The 22377-nt window shown below is 37.9% G+C and overlaps 1 protein-coding gene across 1 annotated transcript; it reads left to right on the top strand.

Moving 5' to 3' along the window:
- The first annotated feature begins 17991 nt into the window (after window positions 1–17991).
- Window positions 17992–21502, top strand: LOC9298990 (bidirectional sugar transporter SWEET13). Its single transcript, XM_021018088.1, has 6 exons — window positions 17992–18736; window positions 18862–18898; window positions 18982–19195; window positions 19335–19496; window positions 19695–19814; window positions 20319–21502. The coding sequence occupies exons 1-6, from the start codon at window positions 18691–18693 to the stop codon at window positions 20622–20624; spliced, it is 885 nt and encodes a 294-aa protein (XP_020873747.1). The 5' UTR covers window positions 17992–18690; the 3' UTR covers window positions 20625–21502.
- Window positions 21503–22377: the final 875 nt, after the last annotated feature.

Below are 22377 nucleotides of genomic sequence, written 5' to 3'. Positions count from 1 at the left end.
TTATGATTGAAAGATTAATGAAGAAAAATACTTGGTGTCACCCATGGGGTGAAACTTTATATTCACCCATTTTATTTCATCCAATCAGAATCTGCCACCTAATAATAATAATAAAAAATTTATTTAATTATAAAATCTAAAACATGTATCGGTTTGGGTTATTAGAAAAAATTAGGGTTTAGATCTTATGATTAAACAAAGTTAAATATCGGTTTGGGTTTATAAACGGATTTAGATTTTACAATTAAACGAGGTTAAAATATCGGTTTGGGTTTAGAAAATCCGATTAGGGTTTAGATTTTATGATTAAATGAGGTTAAATATCGGTTTGGGTTTATAAACGCATTTAGTTTTTACAATTAAACGAGGTTCAATGTCGGTTTGGGTTTAGAAAGTACGATTAGGGTTTAAATTTTTTACGATTAAACGAGTTTAACTGGCGGATTGGGTCTACAAAGGAGAGTTAGGGTTTAGATTTTGTTATTAAACGAGATTATATATTGGTTTGGGTTAGAGTTGTTAAGGATTAGATTTAATAATTAAATGAGTTTAATTTTTTTTATTGGTTAAAATACAAGAGGGTGAATATTTTGGAAATGTTTAAATGTTAATTTTAGAAGTTCGTACGTATATTTTGTGAATTCTATATTGTTTACACACTTTCATATAGTATAGTCAAACTCTAATTTTGAAATCAACTCAGACATTAATAAGCATCTGATTATAGTTATGCCACGTCACACCCATTGCTTCAATTAGGCGTCTCAAACTCCCGAGGATAGCTTTGTCTTTTCACTGATCAGTATTGTTGGTGTCGGATCCCGCACCAGAAGTACGAGACCAACCAAAGATTGCCACGTGATCAAGATAATGGCCCGTAAAGGATGAAGCCCATTGGACCCGTGAGCCGAAGGGACGGTCGAAGTGGTTGTCACCATTTCGAGAATCCGAAGTGATTACACTGTGACACGAGTTCGGTGTAAGAAGACACGGGTAAGTCGGTTTACGGATACTTGGGCCGAAAGAGGCGAGGCCCACGAAGATCAGAGTCAACTCAAATTCAAACGTTGAGCATTAAAGCCGGAGAATCAAAACGGACACATTTAAGAAGAAATAATTGTGCTTAATTACTCATTTTAATGTCGTTTATCGGTGTATAAATATAGAGGCCGATGGCCATGTAAAGGGGATCTTCCTCTCGAGAGAGATATACATAGCAATTTTCGTATCAATTTACAAGTTTTTATATATTCATTTTTGTCCCTCAAGAATAATCTTTCCCACTTAACAAAAATACTTGAGTGTGTGAATCCGACTTCCACATTTTGGCGCCGTCTGTGGGGACATCAGGATTCTTGAGTGGTCAGATTTCTTCTTTTCTACATTTCCGAGATAAGCGACAATGTCCGGAGGAGACGCCGTTGAGACATCATTGGCCGAAACCCTCAAAGCTATGCAGCAAACCATGTCGGACATATCACAAAAGTTCTCGGATGTGGAGAAGGCCGTCGATACGTTGCAAACATCCCAGGTATCTCTTAGTCAAGATGTCAATAATATACAAACTCGTGTTCGCTCTTTAAGTGCAGGAAACCCGGTGGGAACCCGAAGAGGGATATTCAACTCGCCAAGTTCCGCTGCACGAAATGAAACCAGCGGACAAACAACTCCCGGTGCTTCTAATAATGTAGCTCAGACGTCGGAAGAAGAGACGCAGCTCAGGGATGAAGAACAACTTGCAGCTCAGTACGAGCAGGAGAACATCGACCAGTTCGAGACCATGAGGAAGGTTAGCCAGGAATTAAAAGAAATGAAATCAAAATTTCATCAGGCTACAAGTTCGGAGCCAGACATCAATCGAGTCATTGAAGAAGCTAGGCGAACCCCTTTTATCCCGCGAATTGCAAGTTTAAGGATCAAAGATTCCCGGAAACTCAAATTGGACCCTTACAGCGGATTGGAGGATCCAAAAAGCTATCTTGCAGCCTTTCTGATCGCTGCAGGAAGAGTCGAATTGGATGAAGCTGATGAGGACGCAGGCTATTGCAAGCTGTTTTCGGAGAATCTATGTGGCCAAGCTCTAATGTGGTTCACCCAATTAGAGCCGGGTTCGATCAGCAATTTCGACGAACTATCAGCCGTGTTCTTAAAGCCATACTCTATCCTTATGGATAAAAGTGTTTCGGATGCCGATCTTTGGAAGTTAACGCAAGGATCTAATGAGTCACTTCGAGTTTTCATCACCAAATTCAAAGGAGTGCTGTCAAAACTCCCAAGAATCTCCCAGCAATCGGCTTTGTCTGCCCTACGAAAAGGATTGCGACATGATTCAAGGTTTAAAGAAGATTTAATACTTCATAAACCAGACACAATTCAGGATGCACTCTTCCGCGCAAACAATTGGATGGAGGTAGAAGACGAAAAAGAAAGTTTTGCCAAACGGAATAAACAAGAAAAGCCGGCAATCACCGTCCCTACCAAGAAGTTCGAGCCTAGAGAGAGCAAAGGACCAAGGAAGTTTGGGTCGCAACCCTTCAACAATTCCGTCGGGAAGCAACTCCAAGGGAAAGGAAGATCAAACACTTGGGTCCGTGATGAAAGTCTATATTGCGACATTCATAAAGTAACCGGACATTTAACCAAGGATTGCAGCATTCTTAAAAAGCACCTCGCAGAGCTTTGGGCTAGTGGCGATCTTTCTAAATTCGATATAAAAGATTTTGTGAAGGAATACCACGAAGCAAAGGAAAACTCCAAAGATCAAGATTCCAAAAGACCAAGGTTATCCAACGAGGAAGAACCAAGGAGTTCGAAGGGGAAGATCAATGTGATTCTAGGTGGTTCCAGATTTTGCGGAGATTCAATAAGTTCCATCAAAAAACATAGACGAAATGTCTTACTCAAAGCAAGCTTGAGCGAAGAAATTGATTTTCAAGGTGCTTCAATATCATTTAACGAAGAAGAAACGCGGCATCTCGAAAGACCGCATGACGATGCTCTAGTCATTACTCTTGATGTCGCAAACTTCGAAGTATCAAGGATCCTTATAGATACAGGCAGTTCGGTCGACTTGATCTTTTTAAGTACTCTAGAAAAAATGGGAATCAGCCGAGGAAACATAGTAGGACCTCCGTCTCCATTAGTTGCATTCACTAGCGAATCAGCCATGTCTCTCGGGACAATCAAGCTACCGGTCCTTGCCAAAAAAGTATCAAAAATTGTGGACTTCGTCGTCTTCGATAAGCCCGCAGCTTACAACATCATCCTTGGGACTCCCTGGATTTATCGAATGAAAGCAGTTCCCTCTACATACCATCAATGTATCAAATTTCCAACGTCAAATGGGGTGGAAACAATTCGGGGAGATCAAGAAGCTTCACGAACATGCTACTTAGCTAGCCACCGTATGAAGATTCAATAGCAATTAACGAAGCCCGCGAAAGAAGGACTAAAAACAAAATTTCCTAGTGGGCAGAAGAAAGAGGATGTAGTAGTCGAAGTGGAACTGGAAGAAGACAAGCCGGACCGGAAAATTAGAATTGGAGCAACTTTGACTGGCCAAATAAAAGAAGCTTTGATCAAACTCTTGAGGAAAAACAAAGCATCATTTGCATGGTCAGCAGCGGACATGCCGGGCATAAATCCGAGTATAATCTGTCATAAACTGAACGTAGATCCAAGCTTCAAACCGGTGAAACAAAAAAGAAGGAAGCTTGGAATGGAGCGGGCAAAAATAGTAAACGACGAAGTGGATAAACTTTTAAAGATAGGGTCCATAAGAGAAGTGCAGTATCCGGAGTGGGTAGCAAACACTGTCGTTGTCAAGAAAAAGAATGGGAAAGATAGGGTTTGCATCGACTTTACAGACCTAAATAAAGCATGTCCCAAAGATAGTTTCCCGCTCCCGCATATAGATCGACTTGTAGAGTCCACCGCTGGAAATGAGCTGTTAACATTCATGGATGCCTTCTCGGGTTATAATCAGATAATGATGGACCCCGACGATCAAGAAAAAACGTCATTTATCACAGATAGAGGTATCTATTGTTACAAGGTAATGCCTTTTGGTTTGAAAAATGCAGGAGCAACTTACCAACGGTTGGTGAACAAAATGTTTCACAATCACCTCGGGAAGACTATGGAAGTCTACATAGATGATATGTTGGTTAAATCGTTGAAGAAAGAAGATCATGTTAAACATCTGGAGGAATGTTTTGATATTCTCAATAAATATCAAATGAAGCTGAACCCGGCGAAGTGCACGTTTGGAGTCCCATCCGGAGAATTTCTTGGCTATATCGTGACAGAAAGAGGGATTGAAGCCAATCCAAATCAAATTAACGCCTTTCTGAACATGCCATCTCCAAGAAACTTCAAAGAAGTGCAACGGTTGACTGGGCGGATTGCGGCCTTGAATCGTTTTATCTCGAGATCAACAGATAAGTCGTTGCCTTTCTACCAAATTCTAAAAGGGAACAAAGGATTCCTTTGGGATGAGAAGTGTGAAGAAGCTTTTGGGCAGCTTAAGGCGTACTTAACCACTCCACCTGTACTGTCCAAACCGGAAGTAGATGAAAAACTCTACTTGTACGTTTCAGTCTCAAACCACGCGGTTAGTGGAGTCTTGATTCGAGAAGACCGTGGGGAGCAGAAACCAATTTACTACGTGAGCAAGTCAATGACGGATCCGGAAACCAGATACACAATGGTGGAAAAACTTGCACTCGCGGTGGTAACTTCGGCTCGGAAGCTGCGTCCATATTTTCAATCCCATCCGGTTGAAGTATTAACTAACCAACCACTCAGAACAATACTTCATAGTCCAAGTCAATCCGGACGTTTGGCGAAATGGGCGGTGGAATTAAGCGAGTACGACATAGAGTTCAAAAGCCGGAGCAGTATGAAGGCTCAAGTCTTAGCAGATTTCCTGACCGAACTACCAATACCTGGAACGATGGATCAACCGGAGAACCAAACTTGGAAGTTACACGTAGATGGGTCTTCAACAAAGCAAGGATCCGGAGTGGGAATTAGGTTGGAATCTCCGACATCAGAAATTCTAGAACAATCATTCCGATTGTTATTCAATGCCTCCAACAACGAGGCAGAATACGAAGCCCTCATTGCCGGACTTCGACTAGCACAAGGAGTTGGAGCTAAGGAAATATTGGCTTATTGCGATTCACAATTAGTAGTTAACCAATTTAATGGAGACTATGAAGCCAAAAATTCAAGAATGGAAGCATACCTCGAAGTATTGAAGGATCTATCTAAAAATTTCTCGAAATTTGAATTAATCCGTATACCTCGGGGAGAGAATACAACTGCAGATGCACTTGCCGCATTGGCGTCAACATCAGATCCTGAGTTAAAGAGAGTTATTCCAGTAGAATGCATCTCGGGGCGAAGCATCCAAGACAGCAAAGAAACCCTCGTCGTTACAAGGTCTCGAGCAGCGGCACGCGACCGTAGCGAACCAGAGATCGAACCGCCACCCAACAAACGAAGAAAGTCAAAGGGATCAAGCATATCTAACAAGGAACCCGTTGTCTTAGCTGAGGATGTGATTCCAGAAACGATGTTAGAAACCGAGTCATTACTCGAGGAGAATATTCTTGAGCCAAATGAACATCCCGAACCAGAGCCACGAATATTTCACAAAGTTGACCAAATTCCGGCTAAAGACTGGGGGGCTGACTGGAGGGAGCCAATAAAGCACTACATCACGACAGGCGAGCTCCCAAAGAATAAATGGCAGGCCAGGAAAATGAAAGTCGTTAGCGCGAAATTTTGTCTGTCAAGGGATGCGTTATATAGACGAGGTGTCAGTGACCCTTACCTATTGTGCATTTTTGGGCCCGAAGTCGAAATCGTCATGAGCGAAGTGCATGAAGGATTATGTGGGAGTCATTCATCAGGAAGAGCTATGGCTTTTAAAGTTAAAAGAATGGGTTATTTTTGGCCCACTATGATCACAGATTGTGTTAAGTTCGCCCAGAGATGCAAGCGCTGTCAACTCCATGCACCATTGATCCACCAACCGTCGGAATTGTTTTCCTCCATTTCCGCCCCATACCCGTTTATGAGGTGGTCAATGGACATCATTGGACCATTGCACAAATCAACTCGAGGTGTACAGTACCTTCTAGTCCTTACGGACTACTTTTCAAAATGGATTGAAGCTGAGGCGTATGTTGGTATCAAGGATTCGGCCGTGAAGACCTTTATTTGGAAAAACATTAGATGTCGGCATGGAGTTCCGTACGAAATAGTTACTGATAATGGACCACAATTCATTTCACACGAGTTTGACGCCTTTTGTGCGGACTGGGGAATCAAAGTTAGTTATTCTACTCCACGATATCCGCAAGGAAACGGACAAGCTGAAGCCGCTAACAAGACAATATTAAGCAATCTCAAGAAACGCTTAAGTCATCTAAAGGGAGGATGGTATGAAGAACTCCAGCCCGTCATGTGGGCCTATCGTACAACCCCTAGGCGACCTACAGGAGAAACTCTATTCTCTTTGGTTTACGGCATGGAAGCGGTAGTACCAGCTGAACTCAATGTTCCCGGACTTCGCCGAACAGAAGCACCGTTAAATGAGGAAGAAAATTCAGCAATGCTTAAAGATTCACTAGATACCATAAATGAAAGGCGTGATCAAGCTCTAATTCGGATCCAGAATTACCAACAAGCAGCAGCCCGATATTACAATTCTAAAGTTAAAAGTAGGCCGTTCTTCGTGGGAGATTATGTATTAAGGCGCGTCTTTGACAACAAAAAAGAAGAAGGTGCCGGTAAACTCGGTATTAATTGGGAAGGACCTTACATTGTTACCGAAGTGGTTCGAAACGGCGTTTATATGTTAAAAGACCTAGAAGACAATCCAGTCAAGCGATCTTGGAATGTGATCAACTTAAAGAAGTTTTATGTTTTAAGGCTACATGCATTGTTTATATACATGAACTACGATTTGGCTTGATCCCGAAATGGGTACGTAGGCAGCTCGAAAACGAGTTCAGCTATTAATAAAATTTTTGTTTTGTTTCTTTATTAAAGGAAGAAGGTTCGGCTATGCGAACATACAAGAGATTAGAAATAAAGCGTTTATTCAAGAAAAAAAAAAAAGAAGGCGAAGTGTCCCTCATCGTACACTTTGGACTACGAAATCCTCGTTGACGAGCAGAACACTTCAATTCCTTGATCAGCAAGATCGAGGATCGGCATCATGCAGTCCGGAATTCGAGCAAAGTCAGAAATCCCAAGCTCAATCCACTTTCCGGGGTGAGATTCAAGGATGTGAAGACTTCTTGACACTGTAGTAAGCCTGCGTTGCATCCGGTTAATCCTCTTCCGAAGTCTCCTCTTTTCTGACGAAAGCTTCCGGTGTTGAAGCCCGAGCGCCTCTATGAACGCCATCGCCGTTCCTTGATCTCTGGTTGGGAGATCCCTGATCAATTCACAGGGGGCTCGGATCTGAGATCTCAAGAAGCCGCGAAGTGGAGGAGGATGCCTGTTTGGCTCATTTGGGACATCTTCATTCATCATTCCGATTCTGGAGAAGTCGGGCATAGACTCCGAACAGCGAAGATTGAACTCCATACCTGCTAAAATGAAAAGAAGGGTGAGAAGTAAAGGGAAATTGAACCTATAATTTATAGGAACCCCATATCCTTAGCAAGCTGCGGATTCTATCCAAGGAATGGAGTGATTCGCGGAGAGATTCATGCCCTCAAACAGATCCTGCATTAAAAGGTGCATCTCCGAGAATATTTTAAAAGAGAGGAAAGTTGCAAATATTTCCATAAATAAAAAGGGCCGAAGCCCATTACGAGTTTTTGTTTTTTAAAAAAAAAAAAAAAGAGAGAAGTGGGGAAGTTAAAGAACATTTATGGGAGAGGCTCAGGAACAGGCTCCTTCATCGCCGGTTTAGTTTCCGAAGTGGACGCCTTGTTCGCGGCATCCACTTCGGAACGATCCCGAACGTGTTTCCGGCAGTTGCTGGCCTCCTCTTCCAAGTCCTCTTCCTCTTCACTGTCGGACGAAACGGCGCAGACAGGGGTGTTCACGGGACCCGGGACTCCTCTAGCGCGGAGATACATCCGAAGCATCTTCGGGATCTCAGCAACGGAGTCAAAGTTCTGCCACTCCCATTGAAAGGGATCGCTCTCCAGGGCCCGTATCTTCCTTTCCACACGGGCGATGCGAGCCTCGAGCGTCTGTCTTTTGAGTCCCAGCCGCTGCCTCTCTTCACACAAGCGACGGTGCTTGTCAGCGACCTAGCATAAAAAAAAAAGTGAATAAGGCAAAACGAAGAAGTTTTTAAATCAAAAAACTTTAAATATTTACCTTGTCGATGAAGTCGCAAGCCTCTTTCTTCTCCTTTGAAGGGAAATGGAAGACGGCGTGAGGAAAGAGAACGCCAGCCGGTTCAAATCCGTCGCCGGATAAGAAAAGTGGGCTGCCGGGAGCGATGGGGGCTACTTCTTCGTTTTCCATTCTTAAAATATTTCTCAAGTGAGATTCTATAGTCATGTTTAATAAAGCCTAGAGGTAGGTAAGCCTTTATTTATAATGATTTAGGGTTTGTCTTGGAACCATAAATCCATTAATGATAGCGTTTCCGAGTGGGTTAAACCACTTTTGGAAAATCGAGAAAAGGCAATTATTACATTAAAAGACGAGCCGTTCTCTTTAAGAAGGGAAAAAGCAACCGTCACATTAATTGCAAAAGTTTCTAAGGCCCAAGCCTGACAAGTTTACCGAGTTGACTAAACCCGAAGTGGGGAACTCGCTTTAAGCCGAGCTCAGCTCTCGCATTCTAAAGAGAAAGGTCTGATCAGCCTAAAAATCTCGAAAGCATTGCCACAAGGCCACAAAAGGTTAAAAGCGGACTTTGCAAACCCGCATATAATTTTAACCAGACCCCCTTGGGCCACAACCTAGAAAGGTTTAAAAGCCTCCTCAGGCAAATATTTTGTTCAAAAGAAAATAATAAAGCCTCCTTAGGCAAAGACAAGTTTGAAATTAAGTCTTAAAAATAAAGGGACAATCCCCAATTTAAAGTGGACACAGCCACTACGGAGCAGCAGTCACCTCGGAATCCGGCTCAATAGTCGAAGCTTCATTCGCATCCTTGGCAGCTGCTTGATCAGATGAAGCTCCTTGACCACCCTCCGCGGTACAACCAACCTCCGGAGTGACCTCTGGTACCATTGGAGCTGCGGGCGGGACAACGTTTTCCTTCTCACTTGAACCTAGAAATAATGATTCCAGTCAGTCAAAGGTACAAGGTAAGAAAAAGGTAAGCCACATGAACCAAGCGTTACCTGCCCAGTCTAAACCCGATTCACTGATAGGAGGTGATTCAGTAAAGAAAGCCTCGAAGTCAAGCGGGTTGAAGATCGAAGTGGGAAGAGCTGCTAAGCGACTCCGTTTCTCAGAAAGGTTAGTCGACAGCTCGGTCCTTTCTTGCTCCTCGGAGAAATCTGCTTCATGGATTTGGTCCAGCAGAATCAAGTTGCTTTCGTGCTCCATGATGTCTGACTCCAGGTCCGACCTAGCTTTCTCGGTTTGCATGAAGCGAATGGCCCCTTGGATCAATTCCATCCCGCGTCCCTTAACCTCCTTTCTGGCCTTCGATGCCGACCTTGCCAACTCAGAATCGCGCAACTTGGCTAGCGCCTTGTACTTCGCGTCGAGCTCGATAAGTTGGTTGTTCAGGGTGTCGGCGGCTGATTCGGATTCGTGAAGTCTACCCTGAACACCAGACAGTTCATCCTGGAGTTTGTAATTCCGGTCATAGTAGTCTTGCAGTTCCCCCTTCACCTGCGCCAACTCCGACGTTAACCTATCGACCTTGTCCTCCAAATCGTGCTTAGAGCCAGCAGAAGAGTTGAGGTCAGCCTCAAGCGCTGAGAATTTCTTCTTCCACATGTCGATCTCCTTCTCCCGTCCAATGACCAACCCTTCGTAATGTTCGATCATGTCGTTAAATTCGCTTTGAGCCTGGCGTTATACATGAACCCGGGATGACGAGTCAGTTCGTAGAATGGCAATACAATAAAAAATATACACAAAAGAAAGCGGAACAGACCCGAGAAGAGTGATGCGCGTGAAGCAAATAACGTTCACGAATCGCAGGGCGCCATTTGTCAAAGTCTGGCAAGATCGAACCCGATCGGGTCTTGAAGCATCGGAAGACGCTGCCCTCTTTCTCCATAGCTGCGAAGAAGGAAGGGTTGTAAAAATTGGAATTTTAATAAAGACAAAAAGTTTAAGTGTGTGTAAGTCACCGAACCTGAAAGCGATTTGACTTGAGGTACAAGAGCAGGCTTCAGCCTCGAGGGAGCATCTCGAGATTCAGAATCTCCCTTTTTCGGAGACGCACTCCGAGCAGTCTTTCCACTATCAGGCTGGGAGGAGGAAGACATATCAACCGGACGTGGAGGACCCATTGGTTCAGGAGGAGGGGATGATCGAGGTGAGCGGTCAGTCCGGGCCCTCGACTTTTCCCTCTGCGGAGAAGAATCGCTGCGAGAAGACTTGTCTCTCTTCCGGCGAACCAAGTTCTTAATCGGCTCGTTACTAAAATCATCTCGGGGAGGACGAGGTGAATCACGGCGAGGAGATTGAACCCTCCGAGGAGAACGCGAGTCGCGACGATCGCGACGAGGAGTTAATCTGAAGGAAGCGACAGATCGAGCTCCCTCGGTGCTGCCGTCATCAACCAGCAAGGTTCTACTGTAGTCCTTCTTGTCTATGGAAGTCGCGAGGAACTTCTTCTTCTCCTCGCAAGCCTCAGCCATCGGCTTGGAAAGCAACTTACGCTTGGCCGCAAGGGCCCGAGATGACATTTCTTGAGTTGAGGGAGGGGGAGGAATTTGGTGAAGATGACCAGGCGGACTCATCCTGAGTCTGTGGTTAGCTTCCAGGAATCGTTCAAGAGTGAAGGAATTCCAAAGGGTCTCCCCTTCAAGAATTATTTTGAAGAATTCGATGAACTCTTCAGATGGGAGGTTGGAAGCGATGAAAGCTGCGAAATGAAACAACGGTGTTAGTCAATAAAGATAAAGAAACAACCGGGAAAGATACGGGCAACCTAATCACTACCGGGTTTCGCAGACCACTTCGAAGGGAGAAAATCAGCGAGATTTCCAATCGAAGCGGGGGTTTTCTTAATTAGAAACCAAGGATGATGCCAATTTTCATCCTTGTTCGGAAGATGTGAAATGATGTTCCTGTTGGCATTAGGATATGCTGAGAAATATCCCGTTTTCTTCGATGAACTTCTCACGCTCAGAAGCTCATTCAGTTCAGCAACTCCGATAACATAACCGGCCTCCGCCGCGATTGTTATAATTCCAAGAATTGTACGGAGAAGATTGGGGGTTAATTGAGGAAGAGCGATTTCAAGAGCCGCAAGGTATAAAATTAGGGCTTCGGGAAGAGGAAAGGTAAGCCCGCAACCCTTGAAATAAATCTCATACACACAGAAGTAACCATCGCGATGGTTCTCTGGGGATTCTGTGGGGGAAGCTATTTGTACTTCCGCCATAATTTCCGGCGGAATCCGGCAAAGCTCTCTCAATCGCTCGAGGGATTGAAGAGTACAAGTGGACCTATAGTGCGGACCGGCAATGTCACCAGGGCGGGTGCACTCGTCGTTACTAGAACGCCTCTCGTCAAAAGACGGAGACTCGGGTCTATCGGAATCAGAAGTCATTGGGAAGAAAGAAAAATTCAAGATCCGGCGAAGAAGGGTTTTGGTGAAGGAACGAAGAGAGAGGTTTTGATTAAAGTACAAAAGTAAAAGAAGAGAGTAATGGTGAAAAGAAGTTACCTCAAGCTAATGATGAAACCGCCTCGGAAGTCGTGTGGGAAGTGGGAAGGTTTTTTCCGTTTTAATAGTAATTAATCAATATACGGTCATAATGATGACAGATGTCACTCGGTTAAAAATGGATAGTGCCAAAATTAAAGGAGTGATGGGATTTTCGGCGGGAAATCAGAAAGATTCTCGAGCGCAATCCTTGGCCACTTGAGCATTTAAAGTCCTCCGAACTGGAATAGCACTTCGAAGAACTTGGGGGGCTAATTGTTGGTGTCGGATCCCGCACCAGAAGTACGAGACCAACCAAAGATTGCCACGTGATCAAGATAATGGCCCGTAAAGGATGAAGCCCATTGGACCCGTGAGCCGAAGGGACGGTCGAAGTGGTTGTCACCATTTCGAGAATCCGAAGTGATTACACTGTGACACGAGTTCGGTGTAAGAAGACACGGGTAAGTCGGTTTACGGATACTTGGGCCGAAAGAGGCGAGGCCCACGAAGATCAGAGTCAACTCAAATTCAAACGTTGAGCATTAAAGCCGGAGAATCAAAACGGACACATTTAAGAAGAAATAATTGTGCTTAATTACTCATTTTAATGTCGTTTATCGGTGTATAAATATAGAGGCCGATGGCCATGTAAAGGGGATCTTCCTCTCGAGAGAGATATACATAGCAATTTTCGTATCAATTTACAAGTTTTTATATATTCATTTTTGTCCCTCAAAAATAATCTTTCCCACTTAACAAAAATACTTGAGTGTGTGAATCCGACTTCCACAAGTATGGTTACTTACTACATTATAAATATTATGGTGTTATTTTCTTAATATTTTATTGAAAAGGTGATATTCTTGCAATTGACCCTTGAAAAAATTCAAAACACATTACATTGAGAATTTTTTTTTATGTTTCTTTAAATATAATTTGGAGTTTGAATCAATTTGTTTTATGAAATTACAGTAAAACAAAACTGAAGGGAAGTAAGTAAATAATTTATCCAATAAAATAGAAGAAACACCCTACGTGGCTCATAGTCTCTCTCCTGGCAGTTTTTCACACCAAATGAGGACATTTTCATCCTAACCGAAACGAAATGGTTACTTATTTTGTTTCTCACTTCAACGTGCTATATTCTTAATTTCTTTTGTCATTTTGGTTATACAGCTAATTCACCCTATTTTGTAAGTATACGTATTTTTTTTTTTTTTTTTTTTTTTTTTTGTATACGTTTAATTTACAGTTTGTTGTCGTCCAATGGTTCATTTTATTGACACGTTCTTTACGTCTCAAAATATTATCTGATGGTCTAGATGAATTATAAAAACCTATATGGCCTATTTATATGTATGTTTAACAAAAAACATGAAAAAGCTATGCATGTACTTTTTTAGTATACTACTGTTCTCTTGTAAAATACTATATATTCTTGAACTAAGATAGGGCACCAAAAAAATATCTTATAAAAAACTTCTCATTTAAGAAGAATAATTAAAATTGAATAAATTTATGGTGAATATATAATCTCATATGTATTAAACTTCTCGTGTGAGATCGGGTAATACATGAAAAATAATAACTCATGAATGAAGATTATATGATTTTTTTTAAAAAAAAAATGCATTTGCACAAAAAAATAAGAAGATTGAAGATTACATGCACACCACTCAAACAAGCCAGCATTCCAAACTTTTGGGGGTTACAAAACGACCGTTAATTTTGCTCAAAAGAAACTTTCTTAAAAAGTTGGATATTTACAATGCATATGCTTCAACATGTCATAATTATGTTTACCATTGGATGGTTGCGATTTCTTTTACATTAAAAATCTTATGATCTTACATAATTACATTTCTGCTAGTAAAAACTTTCTGCGGTTTTAGCGGCATATTCTCTTTGCTACGCATGGTTGCAAAAATAAGATTCCTTAATAATATTGTGATATATCATTTACATCGAACTATCTCTAGCACTCACCAATCACCATCTTTAACTTCCTACCCAAAAAAATATATCATCATCTTTAACTTATTTATACTTTATAAAAAAAAAAATTCTTTTCTTATTCTTTTTTTTTGTTGGGATCAATCTACACTAACACTAAGTCACTAAGATATCTATTCGAACAAAATTGCGTCCACATTTTATTCATGGGATGACAAAAATTGATAATAAAGGACACAAATGCTCAAGGAGCAAGCAAAAGACTACTAAGTAAATTAGAATGATACAAACAAAAACTAGAGAAAGTTGAACGTCGGTACATGGTGACAAGTGGCATGGGAACATACGGCACAACACAATCGGGCTGTGTCTATATGAGTAGATAGAGTCATGTGATGTTTTAATCTGCACTTACCAAGAGACTGTCTTGAAATGGTAAACGACAGTAAAAGCAAGCGATGACTCATCAACATCAATTTTACACTCATTCTATTTCATATTCACACGTACCCAAGAAACTCACTGATTGACGTTGGAACTCTTGTGATCAATTTGAGTTTCTTCATATGTAGTCATTCAAAACTAAGTTTCCAAGTGAGATGTTTATTTTATTGCCTACCTACTTGGAACAACGATACGTTTCCTAATACTAAAAGATTTTTAAAGTATCCCCAATTTTGGTTTAAGAAAACTTATTAATAATAGTTTCCATAGTTTTTTCAGTAGAAGGTCAAAATAATAAAATTGGTCTCGCTCTGTATATTGAAGGACATGAAAAGAAGGTGGCCTAACTTAAAGTGTCACGAAGTATCATCTTCTCATTTCAAAGTGTTAAAAAGATGCAAGAGACTTTGATTATTTTGCTTCACCGTATGCTATGATGATCGGGATGAAATGTTTAAAACTTTGTAAACGTGTTGTTCTCTCAACTGATGTGATAACCTCTTTACTACATTTCACGATTTATAATTCACAAGAAAAAGACGATGTGACAACAACCTTTAGGGTAATTGACAAAGTCGATATGCAGATATTAGTAAATGACTGAAAATATTGAACCAAAATGGAATCATAGATTATCCAAAAAAAGAAATATGCCAAAAAAAATTCAAGTCTTTTCTTTCTTATTTATTTATATAACAAACATCAGCAATAATTTTATCACTAGACATACTCCTCTGTCTTAACAAATTGATCAAACTATAGATTTTTCAAATGTCATTGTATTTTGGTGCTTGTAGAATTAAGATTTTGATTAAGATTTGTTCGTTCCCAATCTCAGTTTTGGAGTTAAAACTTGAACTCATTGTCAATAGGTTATTGGCTAGATAACCAAATGTGTTAGAAATATTACAATAACAAAAATATGGTGGCAGAATATCGTAACTAACTGGTGTGTTATTTTGCCTGTAATAACAAGTAGCATGTCAATCGATATAATAACATGATCACTTAAAAAATTTCTATTTTCGATCGTTTTTCTGTTTTCTGACCAACAGTTTTTCGAAAAACATTTCGACGACATGGCGATTATTTTTAAATATATAGAAAATTGATTAAAGTTTCCAATAGATAGAATTAGTTGAAAATCGGTCAATCCTTTTCGGAAAAAAAGATTGGTAATTTCTAAAAATATGTTTGAGAACTATGGTATTAAAAACATGCATGACAAATGAATAAACTTATCTACCATTTTACATTCATTATTTAATGAAGGTAAAATTTGGCAATCATGTGGATGTTTTATTAAATCTTTTATTTGAATATTGAAGCTACGTTATTATATGTAAAGTTTGAGGTGAATAAAAACACTTTTTAATTTTGATATAACATAATTTAGTTCTGATTTTTTTTTTTTTAAATATTTGTTGTATTCTGAAAAAATATTGAGACGGGCAAAAGTATATTCCTGTATTATGAAAATAATTCGCCGGCTGTCTCTTATGATTCACGTACATGCTACACAATTTTTGTTTATGTTTATGTCAAGTTTGCGAATTAATTTGTTTTAAAAAGTTATTCAGGGTTTTTTGTTTAATATTTACTGCTTCTATCGTCATTTAGCGTTTGTAATATACACGCTTTCTCGTTTTATTACGTTTAAATTTATATGTATGGTAGGTTCAACAATTTGTATGAATGTGTTCAAACCGGCCATGGTTATATACGTATATATCTTTTTTTGTGCTTATGCTCGACTATAACTTTTACAAATTAAATTCAATATCTTTATATTAATTAAAAAACGTGACAAGTAAACCAATCAAAAACTTTAAAATTTATGAGAATAAATTTAATTTTTAATTTTTTTCATTATATACATATCACCCGAGTTCTAATCTAGTTGCATCAAAAGTCTAAAATGTTTTACTCTCACAATATTTGGATACTTAATGTAGAATATTTATATCAAAAGATATTTAAATTATGATTTGAGTTTGATAAAACAAACAACAACAATACATGAAAGTTGAAATATCCAAATGATATTTAAACAAGAAATGTTTTCTAATACACCCTTTTAGCTTTGAAAACTACCACTAAAGTCGTAAAGTTAAAAAAGTACTATAATTTGTGCTTTAAGAAGTTTTCATTTTGAAAATCTTCCTTAACTTTTAGACGGCCTTTTCTAAAACACATGTTAATGGTACTTCTTACAATATACAGTTTTAATTTGTTTTTGATATTTATGGTAAATTTTTGGTTTTAAGGAATGCCTTTTAAAGCTATATGCAAATTATGATAAATTGATGAGAGTAAAGAACACAAAAGTGTTTAGAAAGAATTATAATAGACTCTCATAAGAATAATGATACAAGATACATTCTCTTATATAGAGATAAATATTAAACCTAATTTCCTAAACTATGATAATGATAAATGTAAATTATACTTTAGAGATAAATAAATATTTCTAACTAAGATATGATAATCTTCTAGATCCTTCTCGATCTTCACGATTTTCATATTCTTGGGCGATCATCTCGACCGTCGATCTCCGGTTCTCCCAATAAATTACACGTATTTTATTAGTATATATAATCTTTTCTAAATTGAAAATTCAGTAGTGACCAATTAATTTCAGTCTGCTCAAATAGATATTACATTTTCACATAAATATTTTTATGAAGATATAAATTTACGTTTTCTTTTTGTTAAAATATAACTTAATTGTTTTCATCATTTGTTACAAACTAGTCGATAAAGTTTTGCGGAAGGTGGAATCATAGATTGATAAGAGAAATTCAATTTATAGAAAAGAAAAGGTTAGTGAGACAATTTGCTTTGATACACAATATCATTTGTGTAAACGTAGATAAATTTAGATAACACGAAAGTAGCCAAGTGGAACATCGAGAAGTATGATGTTGAATCCTACCTATACCCACACGACAGTCACGTTATTAAGATAAAACGCAATACAACTCTTTATTCTTATTTTATTCCTTGATTTTTATATGGTAAAACAAAATATATATAAAAAGTGAAAAGTACCATTTCTATCTTTCTTTGTGATCATTTCTTCTTAAAATTTTAATTTTTAGTGGTTATGACTTTATAATGACTAATTAACTATGAAATTGTTTCTGTTTGGATGAAACAATGTAAAAACGTTACCCAGTCATTAATGCAATTAATAATAAATAGATTAATTATTTAACAAGATTTAATAAAGATATATATACGATGAAGAGATAAACACAAATGTGACTTTAAGAGTAATAATAAATTAGTTACGGACCTAACTTTGGCTGCCAAATCATTGAGTATAATGGTGCTCATAAGTCATAAGCAACATAAAATATGGCACACGTGGTGCAGACTCAATGGAAAATGTTCATGTTGACTGGTACGATGAACAAAAGGAGCGATCACGGTTAAGATTTTTGATGGTTGTACCTGCTGTTGGACCGCCTAATGCAACTTCGATGTGACTTCTTCTTTTTAGATATGTTTTAATACTATATATAAACTTCTTTTTTGTTACAACATAATCGTATTTCCCTATTAATTAATTAAGCAATTTGATACGGCTAATGATTCTTTGGATACACATACAATATATATTTTATTGCAAGTCATATAAACAAATCCAACACTCGAGTGCTTAATTAAATTCGTTTTAAGTCGGATAACTCAAATTTCTGTAAAATTATTTAATCAGTTTCCGCAATATATTTTGATTGGCTAATCTAGAAGAATTTAAAGGTATTTAGGGAATCATTTGGCTCGACTCTCTCCGGATTAAGTATTAGAGAATCATATACTTTAAAAGGTAATTCAAATTGAATGAAAAAGGCGTATAATGATGATCTATATTACTTTAATGGTTAACGGCCGATCAGGGGCTTATTGGTTACCTCTAAATGATAAGTAACCACTCGTTAAATGGCTTTCTAAATAAACCTCTATCGACCGTTCTTTAAATGTTCTTTTTCGTTTTATAGAAAATCTTGCTAAAGCTCATTCGTATGAATACGATATTAAAATATAAATCTAGGTTTGGCATAAAAAAAAGTTTGATACTAATGTAATAGACGTCAAGAGTGCATACCACATGAAAATGTATGACATTTTCCATTAAAAAAACATCAATTAGAAAGATCTGAGATCAATAATGTGACACGTCCTAATTCTCTCACCGTCTGTAAACGATGTCGTCTAAAACGTACTAACATTGCATCCTTTCACATGTGAACCTTCTATATATATCTTCCATCATTGGCATTGTAAATTCATAGCTAAAACTCACAAACTAGAGCTTGGCTTTCAAGAGTTAGAAGAGGCTTTAAGAGCTCTTTCTCTCTCATACTCTTGATTTCGATACTTTTTTCCCCGCTCATAAGTTTTTTCGATAGTCCGACCAAACAAATTAAGGCAGAGAAAAATAATCCAGAAACCAGAAAGAAATGGCTCTAACTCACAATGTATGGGCATTTGTGTTCGGCATCATGGGTACGTGTGTATATACATATACATAAGCATTCACAAAACAATGCATCATTTATACTAGCAAACTCAACCAACATTTTGAATTACGTTTTAAAACTGATAATGTTTACTACGTTGTAAATTTGCAGGTAACATCATATCATTCGTCGTGTTCTTGGCCCCAGTGTAAGTATCAACATGTTCTCACCAAGTCTGTTTTATTTGTCGTTGTTTAGAAATAATTAAACGTTTTCTTTCATATTATTTAGGCCCACGTTTGTACGGATATGCAAGAAGAAATCAACCGAAGGATTTCAGTCTCTTCCCTATGTTTCAGCTCTTTTTAGCGCGATGCTTTGGATTTACTACGCTATGCAAAAGGATGGCTCAGGCTTCCTTCTCATCACCATAAACGCTGTTGGATGCGTCATCGAAACCATCTACATCGTCCTCTTTGTAACCTATGCTAACAAGAAAACTAGAGTATGTTGAAACACCTTTTTAATACCTATATATACTTTTATCGTAGCTTTCACGTTGATCATAAACATGCAGATACACATACGTAAAATGCTTTTGTATCCGGTTTGCTCATAATTAGATGCTTGAAACGATGTTGCAGATATCCACTTTGAAAGTTCTTGGTCTCTTGAACTTTTTGGGTTTTGCTGCCATTGTTCTTGTCTGCGAGCTCTTAACCGAAGGTTCGACACGTGAGAAAGTTCTCGGAGGGATTTGCGTTGGATTTTCCGTCAGTGTCTTCGCAGCTCCTTTGAGTATCATGGTACGTTCTATTACATGCATATATATATATAGGAACATTTATAAATACGAACGAGCCATGTTTTACATAATTTGACCTATGAAGAACATAATAAATACTCCTGCAGTTAATGTATAGTATGTCTTGTCATTGCTTTATATTACATAGTTTTCACGTTGGGGATATTAAAAAAGTTAGAAACTACTATTTTTGGTGCAGAGAGTGGTGGTACGAACAAGAAGTGTGGAGTTTATGCCTTTCTCTTTATCGTTGTTTCTTACAATTAGCGCCGTCACGTGGCTCTTCTACGGTCTCGCTATTAAAGACTTCTACGTTGCGGTGAGTTTATTTATACAAAATTCTCAATTATTTTATTCTGTTCCGATCATTTCTAAGCATAAAGGACAGCAAAACATTATATGATTAGATTATTATGGGTGGTTCTTTAATAAAGTAAAAACAGTAGTTACCTTTGTCTTTTTTTCCTCATTTCAAACTATATACGTAAAGGCTTTTAGTCTAATATGAATGTCGTGGCAACGAATATATGATTTTGAACCGTACACATTTTTTCACTTTATTACTAGCATTATATAAATATTAATGTCCCCCACTAATGGAATGAAAACAAGCTTTAGTTCAAAAATATATATATATAATAATTAGACCCCCACTAAATGTGCTAAGAAATTGAGAGTACAATAGGATACTAAAAACAAAAAATCTAATTTGTTATGTTGTGATGTCGGTAAATTTTCATTTGTTATTTTTCTTTGCCAACTTCTTTTGTCGACAAGAAATGGAATATTAATGTCCTTTACACATATTTGTTTACTATTGAAGCTTCCAAATGTGTTGGGCGCGTTCTTAGGAGCTGTTCAAATGATTCTCTACATAATTTTTAAGTACTACAAAATTCCTATGGCTCAGAAGACAGACAAATCTAAAGCCGTGTCCGATCATTCTATCGACATAGCAAAGCTAACCACCGTCACACCCGGTCCAATTTCGGATTCAGCAGTTCATCAACCGCCTCTTATTCACAATGTTCCGGAGACTCAAATTCAAGTTACTGAGGTCAAGAGCCAAAACATAACTGATCCAAAAGATCAAATCAACAAGGATGTCGAGAACCAAAGTCAAGTTTAAGTAGTGAATCTTATTTAGAGACTCATTAATAATGCATTGTTTGAGTTGTGCACTCTAGCTAACTTTCTTTCTACTCTAGCTTTTTCGATTTTGTGGTTCGTCTCTTAAAATCTTAGTTCTCCTGTACCACTTTTTGTTCATCATTTTCTTTCCAGGGTATCTGGAAATTGTGCTATGTTCAATAAATAAGTTGTTTTCTAAAATAAAATTATAACTTATCTCTGCTCTACTAATAGTCATTATTATTTGATCCTCTCTTGATTGATCATAAGAAAAAAAAATAACATCATTAATTTACTTCCGAGGTTCTACTTTTTAGAGACTATACCCCATCAACTTCAATTGAAAATCCTTAACAAATTGGTGCACGTTATAAGTCACGGCATGGATTAGGCCTCTTGAACGAGACAGGCCCAACTTCTAGTGGCCTTGAAACATTTTTTACGAGAAGTGGAACATTCCGAAGCAATTATAATCAAACTAAATTTAACTTAATGCAAATGATTATAACATGCAAAAAAAAAAAAATGATAATAATGGGAATGAATTATACTAGAGAGTAGAAACTGGTCGGGTAAAATTTCCCTTTGCTAGAGTGGGATACAACTCTGGTTTACTAAACCCTTTAACAAAAAAAAAAAAACTCTGGTTTACTAAGAAACCCAAACATTAAAGAGGCATACTCATTTTGAGGTTAAGAGTTCGCAACTCTAGAAAACAAACAAAATATTTATAAGGATCTGAAATCAAAATCAAATTTTCTGAATCGTACCGTTCCACCTAAGATTTTGGCCTCGTGATTTTGCTACACAAATTTACAAAAGTCATTTTGAATCTAACAATTTCTTTTTTGGTAATCTAAACCAGAGTTATACTATATATATATAATATTTAGCCTACAAAATGTTTTACGTTAAAGATACAATAAAAAACATACTTCCGTCAAATGTTTAAAGATTTCTTCAATCAAAGAAAATTTTGCAAACATCAAGTAAGTTCACCATTTTTTTCTACAGTCAATGGGAGCTTACAATAATTAGTTTTATTGTTATTTTTTCTTGCAAAACTTGGATATTGTATTGTGTAAATAGGATTAATATATTTGAATTAGCAATTTAGCATGTATTCCCTCTGTTTCGTTTTAGTTGTCGTTTAAGGTTTTTGCACACAAATTAAGAAAAACATTAAATTTTCTGTTTTACCTTTTATTAATATATTTTATAAAAAATTTCATTGGCCAAAACATTAAAACAATAGGGATAAAATTGGAATTTTCACCAAACATTTGCATTGAAAACCTAAAACGACAACTATTATGAAACAAAATTTAAATCCTAAAACGACAACTAAATTGAAACGGAGGGAGTATAAAAATTGAAGACATAGATATTACAATAGTCCTTAATCAAGAAAAGACACGTACGTAAGATCATACGAGAGGCTCCAAAATTTGAGGCTCACATGGGAACCCCAAAGGGGAATAGCAAATGGTCTACCACACAAAAAAGTCTTTTGTACCCATTTATACTTTCACAACGGTCTTCTTGTCGAGATTCCACGTCCATTATTTATTTTTAATTCTTCAAACTTATATATATTTTTCATTTATACGAAATGAATCTACATATCATTATTTTCTATATCTATGCACTAGAACAAAATTATCTTTTTCATACCAAATATGAATTCAAGTACGGTTTTTTATTTGGAAAATAATAATTATGGAATGTGAATTCACTATATGTATCAACTA

This window comes from Arabidopsis lyrata (genome assembly GCF_000004255.2).
Source record: "Arabidopsis lyrata subsp. lyrata unplaced genomic scaffold ARALYscaffold_91, whole genome shotgun sequence".
NCBI lineage: Eukaryota > Viridiplantae > Streptophyta > Magnoliopsida > Brassicales > Brassicaceae > Arabidopsis > Arabidopsis lyrata.
This window is presented reverse-complemented; position numbering and strand designations above follow the sequence as displayed.

Coding starts and splice junctions, on each gene's coding strand:
- LOC9298990 (XM_021018088.1), top strand. CDS start 18,691: ATGGCTCTAACTCACAATGTATGGGCATTTGTGTTCGGCATCATGG. Junction 18,737..18,861: donor ATTTGTGTTCGGCATCATGG/GTACGTGTGTAT, acceptor GTAAATTTGCAG/GTAACATCATATCATTCGTC. Junction 18,899..18,981: donor GTCGTGTTCTTGGCCCCAGT/GTAAGTATCAAC, acceptor CATATTATTTAG/GCCCACGTTTGTACGGATAT.